The sequence below is a fragment of the Oryctolagus cuniculus genome, chromosome 16, assembly GCF_051225735.1.
Source record: "Oryctolagus cuniculus isolate XC-2025 breed Fujian yellow rabbit chromosome 16, ASM5122573v1, whole genome shotgun sequence".
Taxonomy (NCBI): domain Eukaryota; kingdom Metazoa; phylum Chordata; class Mammalia; order Lagomorpha; family Leporidae; genus Oryctolagus; species Oryctolagus cuniculus.
Genome location: NC_142882.1, coordinates 20,541,383 through 20,567,592, shown reverse-complemented (window position 1 = coordinate 20,567,592; position 26,210 = coordinate 20,541,383). Strand labels below are relative to the sequence as shown.

General features: G+C 59.3%; 1 protein-coding gene across 1 annotated transcript in view; it reads right to left on the bottom strand.

Annotated features, from left to right (window-relative positions):
• Window positions 1-10,099, bottom strand: part of MED26 (mediator complex subunit 26) — a 47,404-nt gene extending 37,305 nt beyond the window's left edge. Inside the window, exon 1 of the mRNA XM_002722094.6 lies at window positions 9,724-10,099. Within this exon, the coding sequence (XP_002722140.2) occupies window positions 9,724-9,795 (72 nt within the window). The 5' untranslated portion in view covers window positions 9,796-10,099. The remainder of the gene's footprint in view (window positions 1-9,723) is intronic.
• Window positions 10,100-26,210: the final 16,111 nt, after the last annotated feature.

Sequence of the window (26,210 nt, the reverse complement as noted above, 5' to 3'; positions counted from 1 at the left end):
TCCAGTTCCTGCGGGCACTGCCCCTTCCTACAGGCTCCCCCGCCTCCCGTCACACCGAGCCAAGGGGCTGCTCCAGGAGTTTCTGTCAACCCAGCCTGGCCTTCCGCGGCAGAAGTGGGGGGCTGGCCTCGCCGTCACACACACGCTGCCAAGGACAGAAAGCACAGCAGCTTCCCTCCAACTCCGATCCCACACACCACGCTGCGCTCAGCGATCAGAGGGAAACAGGCATACACACACACACACACACACACACGCACACGCACGGAGGTGAGGCTCCCGCCCCCCGCAGCGCTCCAGCGTCGATGCCTGAGAAGCTCCCACAGCCCACAGGACGCTGAGCGGCAGGCCCGTCCACGGACCTCCTGAGACGAGCCTCGCTGCTAACACGTGGCCCGCGGCTGTCACTGTCACGCCGCCAGCCAAAGGGGGAGCAGACGTCACTTTCAGGTGTGCAAGGAGGGGAAAATGGAGACACAGAAAGAAAGAGCATCTGACCTCACCCCTCAGTTACCCTAAGAGGAAGAAACCAGGCCCGGAAGTGCAGGTACCTGCTTCCGGTTCCCCATGTTAGTGAGGGGGCGGGGCTGACAGAGGAAATGGGCGGGACAATCAGAGCCTTCCAGGCGCTCTCAGCCCAGAGAGGCTGTGGCTCCTGCCTGGGTCACCCCTCTGGCTTTGGGCTACCTGGATGGGCGGGTGCGACCCTCTCCTCAGCCCAGGACGAGTGGAGCTGCAAGCCCGCCAGCAGCTGCTCTGAGACAGCGTGACAGGCAGGGAGGCACCCAAGGGTGACTACAGGCAAATCCGGAGTCTGCAGCTCAGCCCCAGGAGGAACCCCAACGCCACGCTGTGACCTCACACCCCCAAAGTACCCGCCGTCTGCTCTGGACCGGCCACTTCCGGGACTCCCATTTTGCCTTCTGGATGCAGCTCCCGGGCCCAGCGCGAGCGCCCACTTCCCCCCAGCCTGGGACTGAGCAGGCACCCCCAGGGCTCCTTCTCCCAGGAGCGGGACTGTGCTGTCCCCCGGGGCAGCCCCTTCTATTCTGGGCCTGCTTGTATAGAACTCAGACCTTGCCCACACGTGGGGTGAACCATGCAACCCAGACTGCTAACCCAGGGGAAGTCCAGAGACGGCACCAGGAGACACTCGCCTCTGGAAGGAGTCAGGACGACAGGCGACGAGCGCCACACCAGCGCCCACAGTGTGCGCAACACAACCAACGGCAGAGCCGAGAGAGAACACAGGGCTGACGGCAGCCACGCGTCAGGCTGCTCGGTGGCAAGCAGCCCCTCTACACGCACGCTCCCACCCCAGCACGGCACTGGACAGGTCAGGAGCAGGGAGAGGAAGTGAAGCCAGGTGCTGTTGCAGCCGGCTGCAGGAAGGCCGTGAACCCAATAGCTCTCATCCGAAACAGCCACACGCGGGCCCCGGCGACATGCAGGGAGGGGGTGAATTAAGCTGGACAAGTGTCTACCACACCAGCTTCCAGGAGGGCTGCTGGCTACCATGGTGACGGCCAGGTCACCTTGGGGAAAGAGGATGTGGCCACCCCAACCTTAGCTGGGCCAGGGACCTGCTGATGGGTGGGGAGGAGCCAAAACAAGCCAGAGAGAGGGGCGAGAAGAACCCAGCCGCCACTGTGTGCAAAGGCTGCTCAGAGAGCCTCGCGTGGTCAGAGGTGTGGGAAGGCGATGGAGAAGAGTGCGCATGCGCTGCCCACGCCCAGGACACTCACAGGGCAGTGGGGCCGCCAGGGCTGGGAGGAGAGCCGCAGCACTGCCCACTGGGCTCTCGGCATGGCTCAACCTGCCCAGAAACCTGGCGACACGGAGCCCTCACCAGAGTCAGGACCAGTCACAGACAGCCCCCGGGAACAAAACTTCCCGGGCACACAGCTGAGTGACCAGGGCCCCCACAGCAGCCATGAGGCTGACCCACCACGGGGGTGCCCTGAAGACAACAGCACTCCATTTTGTTGGCCACAGCAAATGGAAGTTCAAGAAATGTCTTATTTTTGTCACTTGACCAAGGGCTGAAGGATCTGGCGTTTGAGTATTGTCCCCAGGTACCTGGGTCAGGCGGGGGTCTAAGATCAAGCACCGCCTTTGTCACGGTACAAAACAGCAGCTCAGAGCCGCCATTGTGCTGCAGCGGGTCAGCCATCGTCTGGGCACCAGCATCCCATGTGGGCGCCGGTTTGAGTCCTGGCTGTTCCACTTCCGATCCAGCTCCCTGCTCATGGCCTGGGAAAGCAGTGGAAGATGGCTCAAGTGTTCAGGCCCCTGCACCCACAGGGGAATCTCAGATGAAGCTCCTGGCTCCAGGCTTCGGCCTGGCTCAGCCCTGGCCGTTGCGGCCATCTGGAGAGTGAACCAGCAAATGGAAGACCTCTCTGTCTCTCCCTCCCTCTGTCTGTAACTCTTTCAAATAAATAAATAAATCTTTAAAAAACTTGCCAGCTAAGGAACAAACACCTCCTCCTCAGCCACTTCTAGAGAAAGTGCAGAGACTTCCAAGTTTCCCTAACACAAAAACCTGAAATCCAAACCTTTCCAAGTGTCCCCTCTGTGCTCAAAAAGTTTTGGATTGCAGATTTTGGGGTTAGGGATGCTCAACTGGTAAAATCTATGCAAACATTCTAAAATAAAAAAAAAAAAAATACCCTCTGAAACCTGAACTACTCCTGGCCTGGCCCCAAGCACTTGCTGTCCCCAAGAAGCAGGTGGGTGTGGGATCCGGACCCAGGCCTGCACCCTCCAGCAGGTGGGCGAGTTCCAGTCTCAGCCCGTTCCCTTGCAGCCTCCGGCCGAGTGGCTGCCAAGCCTCAGTTTCCTCACTAGGACCTGCCTCCCCGGCGGGCTGTCCAGGAGAGGCGTGTTTTGGATACACAGGAAGTGCTAGACACTGCCAGTGCCTCGGTGAGGGCTGACAGCCAGTTCCGCCCCAGCCCTCTCGCAGCAAGATCACCTCGCACTGGGGCACCCACAGGCTGTGGCGTTCCAGATACCCAGGGAGCAACTAGCCAGGAGCCTCAGTCTCGTGGAAAATGCCACAGGAATAAAGGCCTTGAAAGTCAAACAGGGGAGCCAGTGCTGGGGTGTAGCATGTTAAGCCTCCACCTGCGGCACCAGCATCCCATATGGGCGCCAGTTCGAATCCTGGCTGCTCCACTTCCAATCCAGCTCCCTGCTCATGGCCTTGGAAAGCAGTGGAGGATGGCCCAAGTCCTGGGGTCCCTGCACCCACGTGGGAGACCCGGAGGAAGCTCCTGACTCCTGGCTTCAGATTGGCCCAGCTCTGGCTGTTGTGGCCATTTGGAGAGTGAACCAGCAGGTGGAAGACCTCTCTGTCTCTCCTGTAACTGCCTCTCAAACAAATAAATACATCTTTTAAGAAAGAAAGAAGGGGGGGGGGCAAAGAAAGAAGCAAGGAAAGAAATGCTCAACAGTTTCTGAGGGACACCACCTGGGATGATGGGGGTGCCCAACCAGAGGCCAAACGCCAACTCCTCGGTGTCACACGCACGCACTGACGAGAAACTCAAACTTCATTCTGAAGAATGACTGCATCAGGAGCAGCCTGTCTCCTTGAGTTTTCTCAACAGCTCCTCAGCACACCTGTGGGCACGTGCAGGTCCCTGAGAGCTCCCATAAGAAACGGGCTTCCCAGTCAGAAACACCGGGGGCTGTGAGGCCGGAGAGCCGCGAAGGGGAAAGGCTGCAGGGACCAGGCAGGACACAGCAACGCAAACCCTAGCATTCAAAACCACCTCGTGTTCCCAAGGCTCGACTTCAGGACGCAGTGTGACTTTGCTTTCAAGCAGGGCACTGCCTCTGCGGGAAGAGGGAGTCGGTGGTCATCAGGCCCACCCACAGGCTTCAGGGCCGCCCAGCATGGGACTCGGGCTCGCCCACCGACCTCTGGGAGCAGTCCAAACACGTTAGCGGTGTCCTCACCCGGGCCACAGAGCAGGTGTTCCTGAGGAGGCCGCTGCTCACCCCGCAGCCTCGGCTGCCCCACGCAGAGACCCGAGGGCACACAGGACACCACGCCCAGTCCAGAAGGCAGGGACAGCTGAATGATGTGCTCCCTGGGGTTTCAAGACTCCCGTTCCTCCAATGGGTGAGTTCAGGAACGCAGTCAGAGGCTGTTAGTCCCGCCCACCTGGCAGTCCTGGGGGGTGTCCCCGGAGCGAGTGCAGACCTCCCAAACAGAATCTCACCAAGCGGGGCCTGTTCCTGGGCCACCAGCCCTGCCCCAGGGGCCCTGGGCTGTCCTGCGCCTCACAGGTATCCAGAGCTCCCCCCCAGGAACTCCACCTTCCTCCCGAGGCTGGCCCTTGAAAGCCACACACATCCTCCCTAACCGAGAGGCCGCGACGGCGCCTCCCGTGCCACCACCCCGGGACCCCGCACAGAGCCCGGCATCTGCACACGGTGTCCCATGGCCGAGAGGGTGAACTGCTCAGTGATCTGCCACTGCTCCCTCCAGCTCGCTGTCCTCTTGCAGGGACACGCCAAGGACTGCCCACCCCTGACTGCAAAACCTCATTCTGCACATGCAGACCACGGAGCCGCGCTCTTGTAAGCATCCTGAACTGTCTTTAGAGAGACACGGGGACAGCCGGCCCACTGGGACCTGGGAGCTGCAGCCTGTCAGCTCACCCTGACCGCAGATCCGGCAGGCCATCCACCCCACCCCAGCCTACCCCCGCCCAGCCAGGCGGTCTAGGGCACACGAGGCGTCTGCCCCTCCCTACAAGGGGCCCAGGGCTGGGCATCTTCAGTCTGCACCCTCCACATCCAGCATCACAGGCGCTCACCCGTGCCTCTCAGCATTGCCCTCTGCCTACGAGCAGCTGGTGATGGAGACGCACCTCCCCTGGCCCCACCCACTCTGCGGGCACGCGTGAACACAGCGCACACACCCCGGGAGGTCGTCTGTGCTGGGGACCTGTGCCCCGATGCCCTGAGAGCAGGGCGCCCCAGGCATGGCGCTGGCAAGGCCACACTGAACACACACCACCTCCACCGCCACGTGCGGAACCTCAGACTGTCCCCCACTCGGACGGCTGGCTCCTGGGCCCCCAAGAGCCGGGCAGCCTCAGGACAGCCCGGCCCCAGGAATAAAATGCACAAGCTCCCCCGACAGACACAGCACCCAGCTTCCCGAAGGACATGGGGAGTGGGCGGGAGATCTGGCCACGGGGGCTGCAGTCACCTGGAGGCCGGCTGCGGCCACCCTGCAGCTCCTGCGGTCGCTCGCGCCACACTCAGAATGGAGGCACAGGCAAGCGCAGCCACCTGTCCCCCTAACCCTGAGCCTGGCATGGTGAGAGGCCTGTCCTACCCCATGCGGCTGTGTCGCGAGCTCAGGAATGGAGGCGACCACGGCGCCACCCCACCTGCACCCAGCACAGCAGACCCCGGGAGGAGGGGGCAGGGTGACGAACAAGGACTGCCGCGGCCTCCCTCCCTGACTCCCGCAGCCATCAATGCCACAGCACAGACAGCAAAGGGAGCACGGTCTGTGGACCCGGGCCGCTGGCGGGGGCAGGCAGTGCCACAGCTTAGCTATCCTGTCCTCCACCACACTGGCGACAGGGTCAAACCTTCCATCTCCCAATTTACACGACTCCTCTCGGCGAGAGCAGTGCTTTAAGTTAATAACCAAAGTGCTGGCATCTTGAAGCAAAAAAAAAAAAAAAAAGAGAGAGAGAGAGAGAAAACAAAGACACAGAAAGTTCCCTATGGGCTGGCAGCTGCCACCCTGTGGCCCAGTCGAAGACTCTGCCCACGACAGAGCTCCTGAGATGTTGACAGGGCACGCCATCTCACCTCGTCACCTGTTAGATCCAGTACTGGGGACTCTGCCTGGACAAGAGGCTCCCCAAGTCTTTTCTTACCAGCTTAAATCACTGCCCCTCGTGCCCCTGCTGAAGCTGTCTTTCAGGAGCACGTGGCTGTGTTGAGAGCCAGGGGCACGGTCCCGCAGGACCTCTGAGTAACCCTCTCGTCCTCTCCAGGAGCGCCTACCACTGCCTCGCCGGCGGCTTCTGCACCTGCAGAGCGGGGCTGGCTTCACCCCCACCTCCCACCACAGGGTTGCTGGGTAAAAGCAGAATGGTGTTAGGGCAGCACACAAACGAAGCTTCCAAATTAGAATTTAGAATTCGGCTACTTGAGAAACTTCAGGCGATGGGATTGCACGGATGTTCGGCTTCCTGCCACAATCCACGATAGCCTCTGTAAGTCCCTTCCAGAACCCGGAGCGGATCTAGAAGGCGCGTGGGGTCATGCACACCAGCTCCCGATCCCGCCGAGGAACCCGCAGGTCAGGGAAGAAATGCAGTAGCACAGCCTTCGCGTTCCCAGGTGGGAAAACGAGACTTCCCGGGTTCTCTGCACAGCCCCCTGCTCATCTCCGCGGGGACCCCGAAGTCTGTGAATTGGGGGGAAGACGGAGCTCCGGAGGCGGTCTCCTTCTCCAGAGCCTGACCGCTGGGAGGCATCGACATGGATGTCCACAGCCAGCTCTCACCTCCCTTCTCCCCAGGGCCTCCTGCGTCCACTCCCCCCTGACCTGCACATAACCAGCCCCGCGTGGGCCAGTGCTGTGGCACAACAGCTGGCGGTACTGCTTACGAGGCTGGCACCCCGCATCAGAGTGCTGGTTCGAGGCCAGCTGCTCCCCTTCTGATCAGCTCTCTGCTAGTGCACTTGGGAGGCAGCAGAAGATGGCCCAAGTGCTTGAGCTTGACACCCACGGGGGAGACCCGGATGCAGCTCCGGGCTCCTGGCTTTGGCATGGCCCAGCCCCGGCTGCTGCGGGCATTTGGGGAGTGATCCGGTGGATGAAGATCTCTCTCTTGCTCTCTCTCTGTCTCTCCTTCTCTCTTCCTGTCATTTTCCCTTTCAAACAAAAATTTATTAAAAACAAAAAACAAGCCCTGCTCTGTCGTGTGATTTTGATTTTCATCGAGATATTATCTGCCCTCCAGCGTCCCTGTCAGACTGTTTCTCTAAAAGCCAAGTTTGATAACCATAATTTTAAAAATTATTTAATATTAAAATTTTAATATTGATTTTACTTGAAAGAGTTACAGAAAGAGATAGACAGACCTTCCCTCTGCTGGGTCACTCCCCAGATGGCCACAAAGGCCAGGGCTGGGCCAGACCAAAGCCAGGAGCTCCATCCCAGCCTCCCATGCGGACGGTAGGAGCCTGGACACTTGGGCCAGCTTCGGCTGCTCTCCCAGGCCATTGGCAGGGAGCCGGATCGGAAGTGGAGCAGCGGAGACAGGAATCGGCGCCCACCAGGAGTGCTGGCACCCAGAGTCCTCACACTTCCACAGAGCATGTTCTCAGCTACCCACAAGCCCCTCAGGACACGAAGGTCGGCCTCAGGGTACCCCACTACCCAACTTCGGGGCGTGCAGAGACCACAGGGTGCTTTGTGAGAGAAGGAGGCTCCGATACGGCCCCCAGACCACAGGTCTGACGGGGTCCTAGGGCTTGGTCAGCAGCCCCGGCACCTAGGAAGTACGCTCTGAGAGGGGGTGACAAGAATCGGAACAGCCCCAGGGAGGCGAGGCCACGCTGTCTCGGCGCCGACCCACAGCCAGTTGCCTGCTGAGGAGCGCACATGGGCCGGCCCAAGTCCTTGGGGAGCAGCGACAGGGCCTGCGTCTCCGGGAGATGGCACTCAGCGCTACGTGGCCGCGTCCCCAGCTCTCCAGGTACTCGTGGCTAGCGGGGCAGCTGTCTGCTCACCAGTCGCGTGCCCACAAAGGTAGGCATTCCAGGACACAACTCTCTGTCGCTTCTCTCAGAAGAGGTTTAATTTTAGTCTTGGCTCTCCAACACTGTCCCCGTTTTTTTTTTTTTTCCCATGAGCACCTTAAATATATGTGTCAACCAACGATCCAGTAGTGGAGTTCACGACGGGGCAGGCAGAGGATAGGGTGTGTGTGTGTGTGTGTGTGCGCGCGCGCGTGTGCAGGGGGCAGCAGCGCCTGAGCCGGAGCTGCCCTCTTCTTACCTGGGCCCACGCCCAGCCCTCGGCGAGGCACTGCGCTCACTGGCGGCCACCCCGGCGAGGTGTGATCCGCGGCGCTCGCCATCACAGACCACCTCCCAGCTGCATCCCAGGCCCTTGGCGTGTTAGGAGGGCTCCACCCGCCACGCACCTGTCACGGGAATCCCTCCAGGTCGGCACGCACACCTCCCTGCCCTCCTCCTGCCCCAGTCCTCCCAGGGGAGCCCCAGGTCACAGCCCCAGCGAGCCAACAGCGCACGCCCTGAGCCCACAGCACTGGCGCGAGCATCGCAGCGCCCTCGCGGGCGCATGGCACTCCCACGGAGTGGAATACACTCCAACGCCAGCGCAGACGCCCACATCCCTGGCTTTACCCTCTTGTGCCGGGTCCTGGAGCTGCGCCGGCCAGTCCCCGCAGAGAGGACGTTCTAGAAGGTTTTCCACAGCGTGTGCCTGCTCCACCCCCGAAGGCATGGCACAACGGTATGCGACATTTGTGACAATCGCCATCGAGTCCACCTCAAGCCCAGGGACAAGAGAAGTACTTATGACAGGGCAACCCCGGCCCTGTCGAGATCAGCACCGCTCCGTCCCTACCGAAACCACACGCGTCGCTGGGATTACTCCCCAGACCCCACAGCGGCGCGCCCTGCTAAGGACGGACTCGGCAGCGCTCGGTAACGGGGAAGCCAGCGCTCCCACGCCGGCCGGAGCCACCAGGACGACTTTTCCTCTAGCCCCAGCCCGTTCCAAAGTGCTCTCCACGGCCACTTCCTGGTCCCACTGCGCACCTGGACGCCGCCGCATCTTCCTCCGGCCCCGCTCCTGTCACGGGGGAGAAGGGAGCCCTAGGCTGCCAGCGCACCCTGCACACCAGACACACAGGTCGGCGGCGAGCCCTGCCCTGCACGCCAGACACACACAGGCCGCAGAGAGCAGCCGCGGCCCTGGCCACAAACCACCAAGGCTGAGACCCCCAGGAAAGGGTGGGCGGAGGCAGAGGACGGCCCGGCCCACCGCCAGAAAGAGCCCGGCTCCGGCTCCATCGGGGGTCGCCACGGACACGGGGCCCAGACAGGATCCCGCCGCCGCGACCCCGAGCGGGGCTCGGCCCAAGGCAGGGTCCGGTCCCAGGCGCCGCGAGCAGCCAGCGAGGGGGCACAGCGGGCCGGGGCTCCCCTCGCAAGCCAGGGAGGCGCTTCCAGCCGGGAGGGGACAGGAGGCCGACCTCCCCGATCACCCAGGACGCACGGCTCCCCGGAGTCAGACCCGGGACACCAGTTGCTCCACGGCTTGCCCCGCTCCCCTCCCCCCCTGCCGGGAGGGCTTCCCGAGGGTCTCGGTCCCGGGGGCAGGGCGAAGCAGGTGAGCTCCGTCCACGGCCGAGAGGGTCGCAGGGCTGCAGCCCGCAGGGAGGAGAGGCTCCGGCCACAGCCTCCGCCTGCTCCTCCGCCCAGGCCGCACGGAAGCCTCGGCCTCACGTACCGAACGCCGCCCGGCTGCCCGACCTGCCCCCGGCCCGGGCCCGGGGGGCGAGAGGCCGGGATGGCAGCGGCCCTCGGGAGGAGGTGGGCGCCAGGAGGGTCCCCCGGAGCCCCGGCAGCCAGGGGTACCGGGGAGGGGGAGGGTCCCGGGCCCACGCGGCCTCCGTCCCGGCTCGCGCGGCGGCTACTTACGTTGCTCTGGGGGTCGATGGCCTGCAGCAGCCGGTCCCTGATCTGCTGCGGAGACGCCGGAGCCGCTGTCATTGCCTGGGCGAGGCGGGGGGGGAGCGGCCGGGCCAGCGGGCGGGCGGGCTGAGGCGGGGGACGGGGGTCACTCACTCGCCGGCCTCCGGGAGCGGAGCCGCATGTTCCCCGCGGCGCCGGGGGGAGGAGGGGCGCGCGGGGCGGCGGTGAGGGGAGCCGGAGCCGGGGCTCGGGCCCGGGCCGCCGCCGCCACCGAAGGAGGAGGAGGAGCCGACGGAGCCGCCGCCGCCGCCGCCGCCGCCGCCGCTGCCGCCGCCGCCTCGAGAACCAAACTCCAGTGAGCTGCCCCCGCGCGGAGCACTCTGGGTAACCCGCGCCGCACGCAGCGTCGGCGCCACGCTGAGGAGGTTGGGAGATGGGGGCGGGCGGAGACGAGGGGGCCTGGGCGGGGCCGAGGGCGCACCACGCCCCGTCCGTCCGCGCAGGCGCGCGCAGGCGCACCTGCCCCCCCGGCTGGGCAGTCCGGCCAAAGGAGCCGTTGGGAGGCAGTTGGGCGGGGCAACGGCCACCTCCTAGTGGGCGGGGCCGGGGCGGGGCCTCCCTGCGGAAACGCCAGCCCGCGGCGCCGGGTCCGTGCACCCCTGGGCTCTTCAGCGGCGGTCTCCTGGCTGTGGAGGCGGCAAGGCCGGCGGACTCCCCCGCCCAGCCCGGTCCTCGGGGAGCAGTGACCGAGGGGGCCAGGGCCGCGGGCGACAGGAGCTGCCAGGTCTCCGAGTCCGCGCCGGCCGTTCCACTAGGGCTTCTCCGGGGGCGAGGGGACCAGGGGGTCCATGCTGCTCATGGGTGGGCGGTGGGTGGGGGGCTGGGACGGGGGTCGGGGGCTCTGTCACGGCTCCGGACGGCGAAAGCGGGGCCGATGCCCCGGCTGGACTGAGCCAGAGGCCCCCGGGGGTCGCGCACCTGCTGGTGCGCCGCGGGCAGCATCTCCAGGTGGCAGGCGCGGGGCCGCGCGTCCCCTTGCCTGGAGGTCAGCCCCGGAGCCGCGGGGGTCAGGCCTCGGGCTCCCCTCCCCCCGCGGCCCGGGAGCTCTGCCGGGGACGCCGGGCGGAGCGAGGCGAGCTGAGCGGCTTATCAGCCCTGGCCTCCGGAGAAACCACTTTTTTTTGGGGGGGGGGGTCGTTGTTACCGGAAGATCCCCCAGATCTAAAACAGGAGGGAGGCGGCTGATGCGAACCACATGTGCGACCTCTGCCCGACACCTGCTAAGTCTTGCATTTGTCATGCTTCTGGGAAGCACTTTTATTTGCAAAAAAAAAAAAAAAAAAAAAAAAAACCGGCTGTTGCTGCACGTGGCTGTGGCTGCTCGCGTCTCCACAAGTGAAAAGTTCTAGGTCGTGCTTGGAGAAGACACACGGCCGATACTGGCCATGTAGCTCACTGCACCTCCGCAATAGGGGGTGCTTCGTGTACACCGTCCAAGCTGGGACCTGGCCTGTCTGGATATACTCTTTATCTCAGAAAGCTAAATATGTTTAAAAAAATTAAAATCCTTCCCCAGGCATATTCCCATCTTGCTCCCTCTTAATTGCTAACTCAAATGTCCATTTTTTTTTTTTTTTGGAAAAAAATATCAAGGATTACATAGAAATAAGTGATTGGTTTTTGCATGGGTCTCGTTATTTTAAGAAAGATCTGGGGGGGTTGGCGCTGTGACTGAGCAGCTAAAGCCACCGCCTGCAGCGCCGGCATCGAATGTGTTTGAGTCCCGGCTGCTCCACCTTTGATCCAGCTCCCTGCTGATGCGCCTGGGAAAGCATCAGGGGATGGGCCAAGTGCTTGGGCCCCTGCACCCACCTGGGGGACCCCGAGGAAGCTCCTGCTTTCAGATCGGCTTAGCTCCAGCCTTTGCAGCCATTTGGGGAGTGACCCAGCAGATGGAAGATGTCTCTGTCTCTCTCTTTGCCTTTCAAATAAATCCTAAATAATCAAAAAAAAAAAAAAAATTCTGGAGACTACTCAACTTACCTGCTTTAAAAAAAAAAAAACTAAGGAAAAATGTAGATGACTGATGACCACAAAGGTAGTGGTTCAAGCTATCTCCAGTGGCCACAGGAGTACTTATCGAATGCATGGCCCTGCATGCCCGCACCCAGGCACGTCAATGCATAAAACAGTTCCATAGGTACAGTGTGGCATACCATGGGTGTTCACAGTTCTGGAGTGTGTGCAATCATTGATATGAAAGTGCTGTAAATAAATGCGGGTACACGTAAACACAGACCTACAGAGTTTTATTCCACACGTGACAGAAAAGGGTGCCCACAGTGACATCGGCCAGGCAGTTCACCTGGCGTCCTGGCAAACGCCAGCAGCTTCTCCCCCTGTCCAGGGTAGATTCCGGGGTCCACCTGGCTCCTGTCAGTCATGCAAGGTGCCCCACCCCCGAAGATAAATCCTCCTGCAGTGATGGTCAGAGAGATCCCTTTCACCTCCTGGGGAAGTGCCCCCCCAAAAGAGGAGGGGGGAGACAGGATGTGGCTCTGAGCCCAGGAGAGCATCCTCGGCCGTGCCTGCCAATGAGGGGAGGGGGTCTTGTTCCCTGAACCACCTGCCACATCCGCTGGGGACCAATCAGGAACCTGGCCGCGGCTCCCCAGCTGCACAGGACTGGCCTTCGACAGCGACACCATGTGGTGGCAGGGAGCAACGGCAGGAAGGCACTGGCAGAAGGTGCTGGCTGCTTGGCTTGGCTTCGACCGCCCTTCCTAAGGGAGGCGAGGGCTCCAGCGAGGGATGGGAAAAACAAACGGCATGCAATCAACCACCCTGCTTTGACCCACACTTTTTTTTTTTTTTTTTGCTCTGTATTTAAGTCCACTGGGAATTAAAGAAAAAATCCTCTCTCACGTTTGAACTCATTCAACCGGATCTGTGATCTCAGCAGCAGCCAGAGATGGGTTTCAGGGTTCTGTTTGGCTTTGCGTAAAGTCCTGTTTACTTTGAAAGTGGAGCCACTTTTAATTGGCTTGGCGCGGCCCAGAAACGGCTGTGGCTTCTGGGGAGGGCTTCGCAGACAGGCAGGAGAAATCCAACGTCACCACGCGCGAAGCCTGCTGTCCAGAGCACGAGGTTTGAGGCCATACACTGGGACTGGGATGGGCCCCCCGTTAGCCCAGGGGTCTTCCAACAGCTCGTGGAGAAATGCAATGGGAAGGGAAGCTTGCGCTGGTACAGAAAGCCTCGGAAATCCACGCCGTGTGTTTTTCCGCGCGCTGTTTGAAGATTCCCCTCGTCCGTTGCAATGGTGGGTCTGCCATCCCCGCTGGTCTCCTCCCTAGAGGGCCGCCAACACGGCCACAGCCGGGCCAGCCAAGAGCCAGGAGTTCCCATCCGGGTCTCCCACGTGGGTGCCAGGGGCCTGCTGCTCAGCAGGTGCACCGGCAGGGTCTCGGATCACTGCTCCAGTTCGGAACGCTGTGCCACGATGCCAGCCAGGGCGGAGACGATGGCGAGGTCGCGCGCGGCCCATGCGGTCGGAGCCCTGGACCCAGTGTTCCCCCAGCTTCTAGAAATCCACCTCTAGGAAGCCATCGGGGGCGGCGCTGTTTGTAGGAGCAGAAGACTGGAAGCAACCTAAGTGCCCAGCAACAGCGGAGGGGCGGGGGAGAAGGGGGCGGGGCGAGCTGCTCTAACAGGAAGGTTCTGGACGCAGAGGGGCTGCAGAGGGCCTTGTGGGTGCCACGGTCTCCCAGACCTTGACCTGGGTGCTGGGAGGAAGTCACCGAGGTGTCCACCACTGCGAATGAACTTCAGAAGTCCATCAATAAGGGTGAAGGGACAGAAGCTGTGCCTGTGTCCACGGCTTATAAAGACTTAAGGGAACGTGGGGAGACACTCCCAAGTGAACAGTCAGTGATAAAATCGGGCACACAGACCATACATGCATTAATTTTAGTTTGATTAAAATATACATGTATTTATGCATACAGGAAATAGAAAAAAATTAGGAAGAAACCAAAATATTGACAGTAGCTCGCTCGCGCGCGCGCACAAGCAGACTGACAGGCGCTATTCACGCTTCTTCCCGGAGTTCCTCTTCTGGACTCATCCAGGGCCCTCACCAGGCGACCCGGTTATCCCCAGGGAGAGCCTGATCTCCCAAGGCCCAATCCCAAAGCGGCTGGGAGCCGCTCTCCCAGCTTCAGTCTCATGGCAGGGGAGCCTTAGGGAGCACTGACTTCTACCTAGCCGGCTCCCCGGGGGCTGCTGGGCGGGGTGGTGCAGTGGGTCAAGCCGCTGGCTTGCGATGTTGGCGACACACGTGGGCGCTGGTTCGCGTCCCCGGGCTGCTTCACTTCCCACCCAGCTCCCTGCCAATGTGCCTGGGAAGGCAGCAGAGGAACATGGCCCAAGTGTTTGGGCCCCTGCCACCCACGGGGGAGACCAGGACAGAGTTCCTGGCTCCTGGCTTCAGCCTGGCCCAGACCTGGCTGTTGTGGTCATCTGCAGGGGAGTAAACCAGAAGGAAGACCTTTCTCTCTCTCTCTCCCTCTCCCTCTTTCAAATAAGTGAATCTTAAAAAAAGAAAGAAAACGGAAAGCAAACAGCAGCACTGTTCAGAATAGCCTCACAGTGCCAACAGCTCAAACGCCCACCAGCACTCGCACTGATCAACACCGGTCCGTATGGCGGAATATTACTAGGCCGTCAAGAGGCACCAAGCCCCAACACCTGCGCCAGCCGGGGAGACCCTCAAAAACGTGACGCTGAAGAAGAGAAGCCACGCAGGAAAGGCCACAGGGTGCCAGAACAGGCAAAATCCACAGCCAGGAGGAAGATGTGGCTGCCGGGGGCTGGGGGGGGGGGGTGTCATAAAAGATTCTGGAATTATCCTGGTGGTGGTCGCCCAACTCTGTACACACACCAAGAACAACTGAGTTGTACCCTTTAGAAATAGGTAAATTGTGTCTGAGTTATCTCTCAATAGGGAGTAGGGAGAGAGAGAGAGAGAGGAGAGAAGGCCCCCAGGGTTCCGGGCCCAGTGGGACTCCGTGCTGTCCGTGTCAGCGCCGTGCCCTGTCCGATCTGCCTGTCCACAGAGCTGGGGTTTGAATCCTGCCTCCTCGTTCAGAAAACTCAGCGTCTCCCACCTCATCTTGCCCCAGCCCCGTGCAACACGCACTGAAAGGTGCCATCCTCACACACCATCCTCCACCCCCCACCCCGCCTGGAGTTCCCGTTCTGCTTTCTTTCCCACCATCCCTGGGTGTGTCCTCGCTGCACCTGTCACCCTGGGCACCCAAGCAGGTGACTTGGTCCTCAGGCCTCAGAGGCCGGCCATCCACGGCAGGCACAACGCACCCGACACCAGCTGGTCGATACAGAGCAGGAATTGTTCACTCAGCTCACGGCTCCGGAGGCTCACGAGGGCCGAGACCGAGCTGCTGGCGTCGGCTGTGTCGTATGTAAGGCGGTGGAGGGGTGCAGGGAGAGCCGGAGCGCGCGTGCCATCATGGAGTTCCCAGCACCAAGGACCTCACCTCATGCTAATTACTTTCAGAGGCCCCGCCTCCAAGTCCCAGTAACGTAAATAATTCGGAGATTAAAATTCCGTCAGGGACAGGCCCTTGTTGCAGCCGTCTGGGGCACCCATGTCCCATTCGGGAGTTAGGGAATCCAGGCTCTCTGATTCTGGCTTCCTGGGAGGTAGCAGTGATGGCTGGGTCCCTGCCGTCCACGTGGCCAAGCTGAACCGAGCTCCTGGCTCCTGGGCATTTAGCGAGTGACCCAGCGAACGGGTGATCTCTCCGTGTCTGCCTCTCTAAGAAACTTCCCGGGGACACCGTCAAGCCACTGCCCTGGCCTAAAAGTTCGTTTTCCAGATTCTGGATCCCATCAGGGACAAGCCCAGGAGAGAGAGAGGCCAAGGAGCTGACGTCAAAAACCCAAGGGGGCTGGCGCCGCGGCTCACTAGGCTAATCCTCCGCCTAGCGGCGCTGGCACACCAGGTTCTAGTCCCGGTCGGGGCTCCGGATTCTGTCCCGGTTGCCCCTCTTCCAGGCCAGCTCTCTGCTGTGGCCAGGGAGTGCAGTGGAGGATGGCCCAAGTGCTTGGGCCCTGCACCCCATGGGAGACCAGGAAAAGCACCTGGCTCCTGGCTCCTGCCATCGGATCAGCACGGTGCGCCGGCCGCAGTGCGCCGACCGCGGCGGGCATTGGAGGATTAACCAACCCAACGGCAACGGAAGACCTTTCTCTCTATCTCTCTCTCTCACTGTCCACTCTGCCTGTCAAAAAAAAACACACACACACACACACACACACACACACACACACACCAAGGGGAGGGGGGATGGCGCTGTGGCATGGTTAAAGCTGTGGCTGGTTAAAGCTCTGGCCTGCAGCGCCGGCAAACCATATGGGTGCAGGTTTGAGTCCCGGCTGCTCTTCTTCCAATCCAGCTCCCTACTAACGTGCCTGGAAAAGCAGCAGGGAATGGCCTGAGTCCTTGGGCCCCTACACCCTCGTACGAGACCTGAAGGAAGTTCCTGGTTCCTGGCTTCTGATCAGCCCAGCTTCAGCCATTGCAACTATTTGGGAAGTTAAACAGCAGATGGGAGAGAGCAGATTTCTCTCTCTCTCTCTCTCTCTCTCTCTCTCTCTCTCTCTCATGCTGTCTGTAACTTATAACTATGCTTCTCAAAGAAATAAAGAATTCTATACAAAAAAAAAAAAAAAACCCTATGACAGAGTACCTGTCCCATCCCAGCTCCACGGGTGATGGAAATTAAGTGTCCCTTAGCCTAAATATCTGGGACCAAAAGCATTTCTAGATTTCAGATCTTTCTGGATTAAGGAACACGAAGATGTCCTGGGGACAAGCACAAATCCAGTTATGTCCCATCTGTACCTCTGACACAGAGCCTAGAGGGTGAATTTCATGCAGTGATTTTACTAAGCTTTATGTATTTATTTATTTAGCAGAAAGCAGTGTGACGGAGAGAGGGAGACAGAGAGACAGAGATCTTCCATCTGCTGGTGCGCTCCGCAGATGCCCAGGGCAGCCACGGCCGGGCCAGGATGAAGCAGGAATGAAGGGAATTCCATCCAGGCAGGAAGCTGCACGGGAAGCAGAGGCGGGACTCGAACCCGGGCACTCCGATACGGAACGCAGACATCCTACACAGCGCCTTAACTCACTGCACCACGATGTCCGTCCCAGACACAGTGATTCTGGGCGAGAGCCAAAGCTCCGTGCTGTGGGACTGACGGCACCAGTCCTGGACGCAGGGCGTTTCGGATCCTGGGTCCCACCTCCCTCCACCAGAAAATCAGGAGAGTTCTGCGTTTGGAAACAGTCCCCGGGTGTCCCCAGCTTCGGGAGCGGCTGCGCCAGAGACCACCATCCCCTGAGGCCCTACTGTGTGCTGGACCTGTGTGCACGCATGCGCAGAGACACACACACACACACACACACACACACACACACACCCCTGCAGCAGCTGGCAGGAGCAGGCTCCGCCCACGACTCCATGTGACCCTGCACAAGTCACCTCTCTGCACCTGGCCTCCACTTTCTCCCACCGCAGAGGGGGCCGACGCCAGCACTCTCTGCTGCCCCACATGTGCCCAGAGGCCTGGCCCCATGGCAGCAACTTCTGCTCGCAGCCTAATGACCAGGATCCCCCGCCCCGGGCAGCCTTTCCCAAGCCCACTGCCTGCCCAGGCCATGCACCTGACCTCAAATCAAGAGTTCCACTTTGATGCAAAGTACTAAAGCCAGGCAGCCACCTGCGTCCCCGGTGCCCCTCAGGACACCGGACAGGTGACTAACTACACGGCACCATTCCTTCCAGCAGATCCCGGAACTGGAGACCGGCGCCAACCAAGGCCAGGTGGCTTGGCCACAGTTCCCCCGTCTCGGCCACAGTTCACAAGCAGCAGGCGGGAACGCGCAAGCGAGCACAGGTGTACAGAAGACAAATGTTCCCCCAGCTCCCAGCTCAGCTGCTGTCGTTTCCCTGGTTTTTTTTTTGTTGTTGTTGTTGTTTTTTGTTTTGTTTGTTTGTTTTTTTAAGATTTATTTATTTGTAAGTCAGAGCTACAAGGGTGGGGGAGGGGAGACGGTTCCATCTTCTGGTTCACTCCCTTAAATGGCTGGGCCAGCCAGGAACCTGGAACTCCATCCGGGTCTCCCACGCAGGTGCAGGGGCCCAGGGATCTGGGCCGTCTTCCACTGCTTTCCCAGGCCACAGCAGGTAGCTGGATGGGAAGTGGAGCGGCAGGGACTCGAACCAGCACCCATATGAGATGCTGGCACTGCAGGCAATAGCTTTCCCCGCTACGCCACAGCACCGGCCCCAATAAATAAAAAAAAAAAAAAAAAAAAGCCATCACACAGCTGGGCCCCTTTGTATACGCACTGTCTACAGCTGTTTTCAAACTACAAGGGCAGAGTTGGGAAGGTGGATTAAGATGGAACTACAGGCCACGTGGCCTGTATTAAGCAAAGCACGGGTCCCTCAGCACCGTCCACCCCCTGGAAGCTGCAAATGTGCCATGGTACTGGGCAGGGAGAGCCCGGGCTGCTCCCCGGCTGACCGCGAGACGGGGCGGGCCACTGGCCTGCATCATCCCGGGGCCCCGAGCAGTCCCAAGAGCCCTTTCATGGGTGAGAGAGGCGGGAGGGCAGGTTTAGGGAGAGGGCGCCATGTGGAGGGCTCCAAAGGCCGCTGCTGGCTCAGAGGACAAAGGAAGGAGGCAGTGACCCAAGGAGGCAGACGGAGGGGGGAGGCCAGGACCCTAGGATGTAGACAGGAGGAAGAGGCCGTGACCCAAGGAAGCAGATGGAGGTAGGAGGCTGTGACCCAAGGACACAGACAGAGGGAGGAGGCTGTGACCCAAAGACGCAGAAGGAGGGGGGAGGCCAGGACCCTAGGAAGTAGACGGGAGGAGGAGTCCGTGACCCAAGGAGGCAGACGAAGGGAGCAGGCTGTGACCCAAGGAGGCAGATGGAGGGAGGAGGCTGTGACCCAAGGAGGCAGATGGAGGTAGGAGGCTGTGACCCAAGGACGCAGACGGAGGGAGGAGGCCATGATTCAAGGACGCAGTGAGGGGGAAGGCCAGGACCCTAGGATGTAGACAGGAGGAGGAGGCCTGAACCCAAGGACACAGACTGAAGGAGGAGGTCGTGACCCAAAGACGTAGAGAGAGGGGAGAGGCCAGGACTCAAGGACACAGAAGGAGGGAGAAGGCCATGACCCAAGGACACAGATGGAGTTAGGAGGCCGTGACCCAAGGAGGCAGACTGAAGGAGGAGGCCATGACCCAAGGACACAGACGGAGGGAGGAGGCCAGGAATGAAGGACACAGATGGAAGGAGGCCATGACCCAAGAGGCAGACAGGAGAAGGCCATGAAGCAAGGACACAGACGGAGGGAGGAGGCTATGACCCAAGGACACAGAGTGAAGAAGGAGGCTGTGACCCAAGGAGGCAGACAGGGGGAGGAGGCCGTGACCCAAGGACACAGATGGAGGGGGGAGGCCATGACAGCCGCAGCACAGGCTAAGTAAGGACATGGGTTCTCCCCAGGGCCTCCAGGAGGCATGAGCCCTGCCAACACTCTGCAGCCGCCGGGGAGGCCCGCCCTGACCTCCTGGCCTCCAGTGAGAGAAGTCAGGGTATGCTGTGAGGCTCGCCGCCCATGGCCGTTTGTGACACAGCAAGAACGAACGTGACCGGGTCCTTCACCAAACCACGTAACCGAGCTGCCCTGGGACACGTGCAGCGCAGACAGAACCCTCAGCAGCGAAACGCAGCTTCTGGGGCCGAGGCACTGGGCTTCTCCTTCCCGTGCATTCAGCTCACGGCTAGCGGCTGTCATCCTGGCCAGCACAGGCCCAGGCTCCTCACAGTGAGGACAGCACATGGGCGGACTCCGTAGCCGTGCAGGGGTCTCCACCTGACCCCAGGGGACGCATGGGGACGTAAAAGTCTGGGATACTGCATCCACTCACACACGAGTAGAGTCGTTCTCTGCGTGCACGGGTGCCGCAACCATGGTGTCCACCGACCATGACGTGGGGCCAGTGTCCTGGCACAGTGCGGTTAAGCCGCTGCTGGCAACACGGGCATCCCAGCTGCTCTGCTTCTGATCCAGCTCCCTGGGAAGGCACTGGATGATGGTCCGAGTACTTGGGCTCACATGGGAGACCCAGGTGGAGCTCCTGGCTCCTGGCTTCCGTCCAGCCCAGTCCCAGCTATTGAGGCCATCTGGGGAGTGAACTGCTGGATGCAAGATCTCTCTCTGCCTTTCAAATAAATGAAAGAAATCTTTAAAAAAAAAATTGAGTAAGCAGAGACCTTTTCTTATCAGGATTCCATACCAGGTGTCGTGTTAGGTGTCAGACACCATCAACACAGTGTAGTCTCCAAGAGGATGTGCGTGGGTCCTCCCGACAGAAGGGACGCTGGGTGTCCGGGGACTTTGGTATCTGAGGTGGATCCAACACCTGGATGCTGAGGGCCAAGTGCGGTTTATCCTGGAATGTCAGGAGCCAAGTCCCTTCACAGAACTCCTCAGGGGTGTTTGTAGGAGTGCCTCAAGGCCCACTGCCAGCCAAGGGGCTGAGCAACGGGCTGCTGAATACTTGGAACGGGCCAGACCCTTGGCCGTCTGTTAGGGGTGGGACTGTGTCGTGTGCCCCTCTCCTACAATGTGTGTGTGCTGAAGCCCTAACCTCCTGGACTGGGACACGGCGCATTTCAGGAGTTAAGTAAGGCTAAATCAGTTTGTAAAGGTGGGTGGTGTCCTTATAAGGAGAGGGAGGGGATCCAGAGAGCTGTAAGCATGGAGAAAAAGGCCAGGTGAGGAGGAGGCAGGAAGGCAGCCGACATCTTAAGTGTTAAAGTGATCATATTAAGTGTTAAAGTGAACCTATGGATAGGGTTAAGTGTTAAAGGGATCATATAAATAGGATCAAGTGTCTGGTAATAATAATAATAGATGGAATTAAAAAGGAGAGAATGTTGCAGCATGGGAAGCAGGCCACACAGCAGACTCATAGAATGATAATCACTTTAAGTAACACTCTGACCTCAGAATCAGCCCTTGAGGCTTCCTGGTCTGGCTGAAAAGCCCAAGAAAACATTTCAGGCACGGAAAGCCAAGACACAGTGGTGCCGGCACCGCGGCTCAATAGGCTAATCCTCCACCTGTGGCACTGGCACACCGGGTTCTAGTCCCAGTCGGGGCGCCAGATTCTGTCCGAGTTGCCCCTCTTCCAGTCCAGCTCTCTGCTGTGGCCCGGGAGTGCAGTGGAGGATGGCCCAAGTGCTTGGGCCCTGCACCCCGTGGGAGACCAGGAGAAGCACCAGCTCCTGGCTTCGGATCAGCGCAGTGTGCCAGCCGCAGCACGCCGGCCACAGCAGCCATTGGAGGGTGAACCAACAGCAAAGGAAGACCTTTCTCTCTGTCTCTCTCTCACTGTCCACTCTGCCTGTCAAAAAAAAAAAAAAAAAAGACACTGTAGCCAAAATGTTCCACATGAAGGATCTCTGTGAGTGAGATCCCAGTGGAAAGAAGTGGCCATCAAAGAAGGAGGTACTTCTCTCTAAATGGAGGAGAGAACTTCTATTTTGTTTATGGCCTTGTCTAAATACTGACAGAGTTTGTGGACTCAAAAGGCTTCCATGGCCTAGGCAGCTCATATCAAGAGCCTCGGTGATCACTGACATCATACATAAGAGCGCTAATTGTTAAATCAACAACAGGAGTCACTGTGCACATACTCCCCGTGCAGGACCTCTGTCCTCAATGAGTTGTATTATCAGAGTTAACTGTAAAACTTCTTCTCAAACAGTCTGTGAGTGTTTGTGTGTGTGTACAAACTGTTGAAATCTTTACTTAGTACAGAGTTGGTCTTCTGCGTACAAAGGTAACTGAAAATGAATCTCAATGGAGAACGGGACTGGGAAGGGCAGAGGGAGGAGGAGGAGTAGAGGGCAGGTACGGTGGGAAGAATTACTATATTCCTGAAGCGGTACTTATGAAACGTGTACCCTTAAAAACATTAATTAATTAAAAAGAAGGCAGCTGACTGAAAGGCAGCAGGAGAGTCCTCACAGAAACACCAACTCTGCCAGCACCTTGGCTTTGGCCTTCAGCTTCCTTAACAGCGAGAAAATAAGCTCTCTTGTTTAAGCCACCTGTCCCCTGTATCTAGTCAAGGGAGCCCAAGCTGACTGACACAACCCCTCACCTAGGCCTCACGGAACCCTGCAGAGACCTCGGCCAACACAAACCACAATCGACCCTGACACAGCGTCCCCGCATGGCGGCTCCCTCACTCCCCGTCCCCACATCACACTGGAGGACGTGCAGGTGCACGGAGACCACAGCGCCGCCCCAAGTCATCCCCTCTAATTGACGGAGCCCTGGTGTCCGCTGCGGCCACCTTGCCCTGTGTCTTCCGCATGCACACCGAGGCTTCAGTCCCCTGCAGAGAACCTTCTACGGCTCCACACTCCCGTGCTCACTCAGACCACGCACTGCTGCGACAGGAATGTGAACTGGACCCGACGACCCAGACCCACCTGGGGGAGGTCTTCTCTCTTTCTGGTTTAGCCTGGCCCGAGGGGTTAGGGTTTGAACAAACAGGGTTCGCCTGCCCGAACTCCTGCAGGCGTCTAAATCCCCAAGACTGAGGTTAGCAGCGAAGGGCTGACCCGCTGATGGGTTATGGTGCAGGCCTGATCCAATGGTGCTGTAGGAAGATGGGGGTCTTTGGGCAGTGGCTGGACTGCAGTAGAGCCCCAGGGTCGCACCCTGGTGGCCTTGTAGAGAGACACAGGAACACGGAGGAAGACCACACCCCCCACCCCACCCCTACTCCAATCCGCCATCAGACACCAGGCTGATGGGGCTTCCCCACCGTGGGCTCAGGAGGGAAACAAACCCTCTTCCTTCTTAGGTATTTCAGTTAGAGTCAAGAGCAGCTCACGGACCAGGGGTCGTCCAAATGTGCCGTAGAAGGCCAGACGAGGAGTGGGGGCAGCTCTGTGGGCTGGCTGGTCTCTCGGGGGCAAGGACTCAACCCAAAGGGCCGGTGTGTAGCACCAGCATCCCATACCCACGGCACGGGCTTGAGTCCTGGCTGCTCCACATCCGATCCAGCTCTGTGCTAATCCACATGGGAAAGCAGAAGATGGCCCAAGTGCCTGGGCCCCTGCCAGCCACGTGGGAGACCCGGAAGAATCTCTCTCCCTCTCTGTAACTCCTTTCAAATAAATACATTGATTAAAAAAAAAAAAAAAAAAAAAAAAAAAGACTCGATCCAAATGAACGGGCAGGCCAGCATCCCAATAAAACTTCTGTGTGGATCAAATTGACATTTCCTACAAGGGCTTTGTTTCAAGAGGTTCTGTGGGTGCCTGAAGCTCCAGACAGCACCAAGCCCCACACACACTACGCTTCTGCCTACATACACACATCTGTGGCCAAGGTCTGATTTCTAAATTAGGCACAATAAGAGATTAATAACTAATAAGAAAACAGGACAGCCCTAACAATATCCTGTAATAATGGGAGTTATCTAAAAACCCATGGACTGTTTCTGGAATTTTCCACCTAAGATCTTGGACCCTGGGCAATGACAAGTGGGGAAAGTGAAACCCACAGAGGAGGTGAACCTTCTAACTGCTTTAAAGACATGAAACCTAGGGCAGGCGCTTCGGAGGGCCCGGGTTTCAGTCCTGGCTCCTCCCCCTCTGACTCCGGCTCCCCGCTCAGGCTCGGCCTGGGAGGCAGCAGGTGGTGTCGTGAGTTCTCGGGTCCCTGCCACCCACGGGGGGGGGGGGGGGGGCGCTGCCGTGAGTTCTCAGCTCCCAGCTTCATTCTGGCCCCAGCCCTCACTGCTGCAGGTACCTGGGGAGTGAAATCAGAAGACGGGAGATGTGTGTGTGTATGTGTGTGCGCATGCGTGTGTGTCCTTCTCACTCTTTCAAATACAGATAATTCAGACTTTAAAACTTACAAGTTGTGCATTTCTGGAACTTTCCAGGTAGCATTTCAGACTGTGGGCCAACAAAGCCACAGAAAGGGACCCACAGATGAGGGGCACCTGTAACTCTTTTTGTGTATACCTGTTTTTTTAATTACTTGAAAGGCAGAGCTACAGAAGAGAGAGAGAGGGAGGGAGGGAGGGAGAGACAGAGAGATCTTCCAGGAGCTTCGTCTGGGTGTCCCACGCGGGTGGCAGGGGCCCAGGCGCTGGGACCGTCCTCTGCTGCCTTCCCGGGTGCATCAGTATAGAACTGGATGGGAAGTGGAGCAGCTGCGACTGGAACCGGCGCCCACGTGGGATGCCGGTGTCGCAGGCTCGTGGCGGTGTAACCCACTGCGCCTCCGCGCCGGCCCGGGAAGGAGGAGCCCTCCTAGGGTGAGGGCTACAGTAGTCGGCCGCCCCTGGGCAGATGAGAAACAACCTGGCAGACAGAAGGAAAAAGCCAGCAGGCCACGCGTGGGCTTCGTACTTGGGGAGCGCTGACTCCGTGTTCCCGTTTGCCCCGATCCTTCCGCCTGGCTGCTCGCGTGGGAATGTGTGCCACCAAGCTCTCCAGGAACTCAGGAGCCAGAGCCAGGCTCCGGGCTGACCCAGCGCGCCTCGCGGCATCAGAACGCCATGGACCCCTCTCTCTCCCTCTCTCTTTCCCTCTCTCTGTCCCTCTCTCTCTCTCTCCCTTTGAATGGCCTGCCTTTTGCTCTGTCTGCAAATTGCATGGTCTCTCATCCACACAGGAAAACATCAAGGGGTTTTTTTTGTCCACACACTCAGATCTGGCTGAGGAAGAGACAATGAAACAGAGAAATGGCCTGGCTCGGGCCACCCACACTGGCTCCTCAAAAGCAACCACGGCAGAGCAGAGCCAATCTTGTCAAAGCCCCCCTCCCGCCCCCCCGCCCCCCCTCCACACACCAGCGAGAGGAATAAAACGGGGCTTTGGTCTGTTAACCACATCCCTTGGAAATGGCCAGCTAGACCATCAGCTCACTTTTTAAAAACAGGTTTGCAGATGCTGGCGTTACGATTTAGACTGTGAGGAGCAAATGATGCTGATCCACACGGGGCAGTCCGGCAGCGAAGCGCACACCTGAGCCCACCAGCCCCAGCCCCGGGGTAACAGGGGCGAACCTGCCCGGCAAACGCAGGGTGGCCGGCTCTTGTCGGTCTCTGTCGCAAGCACCCAACTCTGCAGGGAGACCGCTCAGACGGACATACAGGGGCGTGGCTGGGTACTAGTAAAACTTTACTGACAAACCCAGGCAGTGGGCCAGACTTGGCCGACTTCTGCTGCGGCGTAACCAGAACTAAAATGCAAGGAGAAACCCACACAAGGGAAAGATGCGTTCCACGTGTTGACACGGCAAGGGCGCAGGCTAAGGGAACGCCAAGGCCAAGGATGGCGGCTCACTTCCACGGAAACTCCGAGCGACACACTCCAGGGTAGGGTAGGCGGCGACACGCCTGCTAACATGCCTGGGGAAGCAGGGGAAGACGGCCCGAGTGCCTGGGCCTCTGCACCCACAGAAGAGACCAGGAAGAAGCTCCTGGCTTTGCCTCAGATCAGTTGCAGCCGTTGTGGCCGTGAACCAGTGGATGGAAGACTTCTCTCTCTGTCTCTCCCTCTCTCTCTAACTCTATGTCTCAAATAAATAAATAAAATATTAAAAAAAAAAAACAATGATATTGCGGGGCGGGGAGCCTTATTTGCTTATATGGGAACAGGATCTTATCATCAGGTGAGAAATGCAGGCTGGGAGACACGAAGCTAACTTTTTATAACTTTTTATAAGTAAAACATAGGCACCACACCCAAACAGCTTCGCACGGAGAAAGGGCAGAAGAACCTGTACCCAGAAAGACGTCTTTGGGAGAACCTGATTATGGGTGATTTTTTTCTTTTTCTTCTAGCAATTCTGCATTTTTCTAACCTTTCTGCAATGAATCTGCACTGGCAGCAAGAAACCGTCACTCATAAAACAAACCAAAGCCACTGAAAGCCACTATGAGGTGGGGCCCCTCCTGGGCCTCTGCCCCAGGGCAACGCCTGGAGGACCAAGCACAAAGTCAAGTCCAGCGAGAGCTGAGGGCGCCCCTCCGCCCCGTTCCTGACACCAAGAACCCCGAAGTCTCTCTGGCAGCGCAGACGGAGGGAGGGAAGGAGCAGCAGAACCCGCGTGGCCTGACCCCCAGGCACGCTGGCCCCCTCCCCGGCCGCGGAATCTCTCCCATTTTCCAAATGTCCCGCTCGCTCTTTTAACAGCGCGCGTGCAACCTGCAGAGACGGCAGTGGGCGAGGAAAGACACACACGCAGATCCCGGTGGGCACGTGGCTAAGCCCCTGTGACTGCCCTGTGGCCAACGTGACTCGTGGGCCGAGTTTCTGAGAGGTGCAAACTGAGACCGGGGCGAGG